Raw genomic sequence first — 6,042 nt, 5'->3', positions numbered from 1 at the left:
GAAGTTGTGTTAGTAACATGCAATAATGGGATGAGGTTGCATACAGAGGGAGAGAAAGAAGAGGAGAGAGGAGCTCAGTGCATCATGGGAAATCCCCCGGCAGTCTAGGCCTATAGCAGCATAACTAAGGGATGGTTCAGGACTCACCTGAGCCAGCCCTAACTATAAGCTTTATCAAAGAGGAAAGTCTTAAGCCTACTCTGAAATGTGGAGATGGTGTCTGCCTCCTGAACCCAAACTGGAACCTGGTTACACAGGAGAGGAACTTGATAGCTGAACGCTCTGGCTCCTAGTCTACTTTTGGAGACTCTAGGAACCACAAGTAACCCTGCATTCTGGGAGCGCAGTGCTCTGGTGGGGTAGTAAGGTACTATGAGCTCTTTAAGATAAGATGGTGCCTGACCATTAAGAGCTTTGTAGGTAAGAATGATTTTAAATTCTATTCTGGATTTTACTGGAAGCCAATGCAGAGAAGCTAAGACAAGAGAAATATGATCTCTTTTCCTGGTTCCTGTCAGAACATGTGCTGCAGCATTCTGGATCAGCTGAAGAGTCTTAACGGACTAGCTAGTAACAAATGCATGACTAGTTTTTCTGCATCATTTTTATACAGGATGTTCCTGATTTTCACTATATTACGTAGGTGAAAAAAGGCGGTCCTTGAAATTTGTTTAATGTGAGACTTAAACGACATGTCCTGATCAGAGATAACTCCAAGATTCCTCACAGTGGTGCTGGAGACCAGGGCGATGCCATCAAGGGAAACTATATCTTTAGATAATGCGTCACGGAGGTGCTTAGGCCCCAGAACAATAACTTCAGTTTTATCTGAGTTTAACATTAGAAAATTACAGGTCATCCAGGTTTTAACATCCTGAAGGCACATTTGAAGTTTAGCTAACTGATTAGTTTCATCTGGCTTGATCGATAGATATAACTGAGTATCATCTGCATAACAATGAAAGTTTATGGAATATTTCCTGATAATATTGCCTAAAGGAAGCATTTATAAAGTGAAGAGGATTGGTCCGAGGACAGATCCTTGTGGAACTCCATGACTAACTATGGCGTGCATGGAGGAGTCATCGTTAACATGTACAAACTGAAATCGATCTGATAAATAGCACTTAAACCAGCATAGAGTGGTTCCTTTAATGCCAATGAAATGTTCCAGTCTCTGCAATAGGATCTGATGGTCAATGGTATCAAATGCAGCACTAAGATCTAATAAAACCAGTACAGAGACAAGTCCTTTGTCTGATGCAATAAGGAGGTCATTAAAAATTTTCACCAGTGCTGTCTCTGTGCTATGATGAACTCTAAATCCTGACTGGAAATCCTCAAATAAACTATTGCTCTGTAGAAAGTCACACAGCTGTGTAGCATCTGATTTCTCCAGGATCTTAGAGAGAAATGGAAGGTTATATATAGGTCTATAGTTAGGGTATGGGAATACTTGGCTCAATAGAGCTGTGACTTTCTGTCAGCCTGGCTACAGTGCTGAAAAGAAACCTGGGGTTTTATGGGATCCAGTTGCTGATCGTGTGTTTAGAAGCGGGGGGCCCAGCCTTGAGGGACCCGAAACACACCAGCAACTGGTCTGCTTTCCTCCACCGGGAGGACCTCAGAGTGTAAATACTCAGCGCTCTGACAGGGCAGAGCAGATGAAGTCTCCCGTCCTCTGCCGTCACATGAGGTGGGGGATGAAACACCTGCAGCACCGTAGACCCTGCCAACCTGGACGGAACCTTACAGACGTAGCCTGGACAGGGGTGCAGGATGGCCCTGGGGAAAACTCCAGTCATCGAGGAGAAACCGAAAGTGCCTGGAGATCCCCCACCCTCCTCAGAGAGGTGATAGCGAGGAGAAATGCCATCTTAAGGGCCAGGTGCTTGGCCTCAGCCGACTCCAGGGGTTCGAAGAGGGCCTCAGCCAGTGCTTCGAGAACCTCTGCCAGGTCCCAAGTGGGAACCCTGGAATGAGTCACAGGTCTCATTCTCCGGGCTCCACGGAGGAAGCGCACGACCAGTGGAAGCCTCCCCAGAGGCACATCCCTCAGAGGGGCGTGGAACGCTGCAATGGCAGCCACATACACCTTGAGTGTGGACGGGGAAAGGCCAGCAGAGATTCGGTCCTGGAGGAACTCCAGTCCCATAGTCACCGGGCTGGTAACTGGGTCCACCGCCCGTACTCTACACCAGGTTGTCACGGCTGTCGCTGTCACCTTTGTGTTTCCCCTTTTCCCTTTCTCACCTCTACCAAGTAGGCTGTGTCCCTGGGGAATGAAGACCCGCCTACTTCCTGGTTTCTGGGGTGCTGACATCTGTACCGCCAATTGGTTCCCTCTGTTTTCCACTCAACCAATGGCTCGTCACCACGTTAATTACCTCCGGCTCATAAGGAGAGTCCACCTGTTGCTCCAGGCAGCTTGTCACCGCCTGTTGACTTGTGTGCTGCTGGTATTGACTGCATAGCCTGTCTGTTAGTTGTACTTTGTGTTTAGTGGAACTATCCACCTTCCTTGCCTATTAGCTGTACATGGTGTTTAGGGAAACATTTGCATACCTTTGTATGTTAGCTCCACATTGGGTGCAGTGGAGAAATTCACTTGTTGTTTTGTTTACTATTGTGTTAGTTTTCACCAGGTGGAGTGGGTGCTGTGCTCTTTGTGTTCTTTTGTAGCAAGAATCAACTCTGCTTAAAACGATAGATAGGTACAGGCCTCCTTTTGAGGACCTTTTTATTTTAACTTGGTTTGTTATTTTCGCAGCACCCTCGTCCACCCTCCTTTTTTTTTTTTTTGTTACCTGTCTACATCTCTTCTGTTACCAATAAAAGTTACCTTGTTAAGATCTACCAGTTGTGCCTATATGTTTATGGCCCCCACTCCCCTAGACCAACAGGGGCTCGTAACACGGTGGCAAACACATTCCACTCAGGCCATCCGTCCTTCTCGTTGACGGGGCTCTGGAGCTGAGCAGCGTCTCGACTGTTCATGCCGTCAGGCCCGCCTCAAGGAACTGGGCCCCCTCAGGGGCCAGACCCACAGTCTCCACAGGGCGGGGCAAGGGTGAAAGACCTGGCCCTCCGCCTGAGACAGCAGGTCCCTCCTCAGAGGGACCTGCCACGGCGGGCCCTCCAAGAGCGATATTATGTCCGAGAACCACACTCGGGCCGGCCAAAACGGGGCTACTGGCAGTAGGCTGACACCGTCCTGACGGACCCGTCACCATACAGACGTAGCCTCGGCCACGTCTGCACCATGGCATCCAACCCGTATCAGACGGAATGGATTTCCCCTCGGGGAGAATCCCTTGGATTTTAACCACCACTGCAGGGCTCTCATGTGCAGCAGGCCAGACGCTGCCGCCATGAGACCCAACACCCTCTGAAAGTGTTTCACAGTGATGGTGCGGCCTAGCTTCACTCTGGTCACTGAGGACAAAATGGACCCGATGCGTGCAGGCGACAGATGGGCCCGCATCGTTGTTGAGTCCCACACCACCACAGGCGTCAGCACGCTCTTCTTCGCGTTGAGCCGCAGCCCCAAACGCTGAATGTCGGCGAGGACAGTCATTGATGTAGTTCAGTATACGGATGCCCTCGAGCCTCATCGGGGCCAGAGCTGCATCCATGCACTTGGTGAACGTGCGAGGGGAGAGTGCTACGCCGAACGGATGAACCCGATACTAGTACGCCGCGCCCCGAAGGCGAACCTCAGGAACTTCCTGTGAGAGGGATGGATGGAGATGTGGAAATATGCGTCTCGCAGATCTATCGTGACAAACCAATCCTCGGATTGGATGTGACTGAGATCTAAAATCGGACGCAATCCTCCGTCCTTTTTGGTAACTATGAAGTACCGGCTGTAGAACCCGGACTCCCTGACTGGCGGGGAAATAAGTTCTATGGCCCCTTTTTCCTTTTTCCCTACTCGAAACCTCAGGACCTCTTTCCCCGGGCCCGCCAAGACTGAATGATGGACCTCAGATCCATCTTCTGATGGACCTCAGATCCATCTTCTCGGGGGGCTGTGGGCGAGGTTTGTTGAGGGGGACCACGGGAAGCGATGGTTCACTTTTGGCTCTGGCAGTAGGAGCTAGACGAGGGCTGAGCTTGTCTCTCTCGCCGTCCTGGACCCAGACCAGCGGCTTGAGGGATGACGCTAGGGTGGGAGAAAGGTAGCTCGCTAATGCCTCCTCAACCTGAGGCATCGCTCCGTAGCCGCACTGCTTAATCTCTGTCACATTGCTGTAATCCAGCAGAGGGGAAATAGTCAGTCGTGCAGAGAAGGGTTTATTCCATGATTTACACAACTCATTGTGTAAATCAGGAAAGAATGGCAAGGACCGGTGCGGGGGCAGCACGCGGTGCCGCAGAAAATGCTTTTAGTTTACTGCCGGTCTGCCTTTAGTTCATCATAGCTGGGCGCAGAGCGATGACGTCGGCCCGGCTCCCGGAAGTCATCCTCCATGACGCTAAGCACGTCTAACTCCTCAGAATCAGACTGTGCGAGCCTCTCCGGACTCATACCTCGAGCGGGAGAAGCCGAGAAGTGGGCTCCCGAACGGGGAAGAGGGGAGTCGGAGCCAGCAGACGAGGAACGGGAAAAAGCCTCGGCAGTCCCAATGCCCTCGGAGATGTCGCGCTGGGAGCCCCGTGACCGAAGCCGCCGCGCCACCTCAGTGACGTCAGGGCCCGAGCCACAGGGAGAGCGCATCCGGCCATCTTCGGAGAAGAGAGCCGCACTTGACCTCAGCACCCTCAGGGGCAGGGCCTCACAATGGCCGCAAGCAGCCCCCTCTAGAGCTGCCTGTCAGACAAGACACACACAGGGCATGAGTGTACCCAGCCATGATTTAGCGCGGGCATGGGAAACACACTGCCTGAACTGCTCACCAGCCATCTCCTCTGCCAGACTTCCTTCCAGGTAAGAAATTTCCTCTCGTGGTTGTACTTCTTTCGTAGTCTCAAACATGCCAGAGTGCCTGCTGAATAGAAAAAAGCTAATGTGTCCGTTGTGCTGGCGTGCTTATGTACGCCTCCAGTTACGCTGTCACACAGTTCTAGCAACGCCAATAGGATTGGAGTACTTTCAGCCCTGCCACGCCCAGAGGTGTTGCCATAGTGTCGTCACCGACGCAGTTCGAGTTCCCTCGAAGGGGAACCCCATCTAACAAGGTAACCCCATCTTCCAAGGTAACCAAACCTCACCTGGTAACCTACCTCACCAGGTAAATCACTTCACCATGGTATCCCCTCAGTAGATAACCCTGAATGCAAAACTACATTCAACGTTACATTCAACGTAACCCTGTTGATTTGATTGATCTCCAGGCTGGAGTTGCTGAACCTGGACTTTAACGACATTAAGGATGTACCACAGGTAAAGTGCCAACAGAGCAGCTGCCGTGACACTTGTGAAGTTTGAAATCATCCAAATTAAACTGTAGTTTGGTGTGTTATAGACAGTGTTATATACTAATAAAACCAGTGACTTTGGTGATGATGATGATGATGATGTGTTCAGGAGATGCACCAGCTGTCCCGACTGGAGAGGTTGGCCTGCCATCCTCTGGATAAAGGGCTGCACATCATCCACAACCCGCTGCTGAAGCCCGTGAAGGAGGTGTTGGAGGGGGGGCTCAGCTCCCTCTTCAACTACCTGAGAGCTGTGTGAAGGTGGGGGCGGGGCTTTTACCTACCTGAGAGCTTGGTAATTGTGGGAGTGGGGATTTTAACTACCTAATTCAAATCAATCGATGTGAATTTCATTTATATAGCGCCAAATCACAACAACAGTTATCTCATAGCGCTACTCATAAAAGAGCAGGTCTAGATCGTACTTGGTGATATTATTTACAGAAAACCCAACAACTTTATCTACCTGAGAACTGGGTAGAGGTGGGGCGGGGCTTTAATTACCTGAGAACTGGGTAGAGGTGGGGCGGGGCTTTAATTACCTGAGAACTGGGTAGAGGTGGGGCGGGGCTTTATTTACCTGAGAGCTGGGTAGAGGAGGGGCGGGGCTTTAATTACCTG

General features: G+C 50.8%; 2 protein-coding genes across 2 annotated transcripts in view; one reads left to right on the top strand and one right to left on the bottom strand.

The window, feature by feature from the left end:
* Positions 1-6,042, bottom strand: part of LOC123968066 (NACHT, LRR and PYD domains-containing protein 12-like) — a 583,923-nt gene that overhangs the window by 58,310 nt on the left and 519,571 nt on the right. The gene's annotated exons all lie outside the window — the stretch shown is intronic.
* The window catches only part of LOC123968359 (leucine-rich repeat-containing protein 30-like), a 14,638-nt gene that overhangs the window by 7,782 nt on the left and 814 nt on the right, over positions 1-6,042 (top strand). Inside the window, exons 7-8 of the mRNA XM_046045083.1 lie at positions 5,338-5,386; positions 5,531-5,682. Of these exons, the coding sequence (XP_045901039.1) occupies positions 5,338-5,386; positions 5,531-5,680 (199 nt within the window). The 3' untranslated portion in view covers positions 5,681-5,682. The remainder of the gene's footprint in view (positions 1-5,337; positions 5,387-5,530; positions 5,683-6,042) is intronic.

Source organism: Micropterus dolomieu, linkage group LG01 (assembly GCF_021292245.1).
Source record: "Micropterus dolomieu isolate WLL.071019.BEF.003 ecotype Adirondacks linkage group LG01, ASM2129224v1, whole genome shotgun sequence".
NCBI classification, from domain to species: Eukaryota; Metazoa; Chordata; class Actinopteri; order Centrarchiformes; family Centrarchidae; genus Micropterus; species Micropterus dolomieu.
The sequence above is the reverse complement of the archived record's forward strand: the minus strand, read 5'-3'. Positions and strand labels throughout refer to the sequence as shown.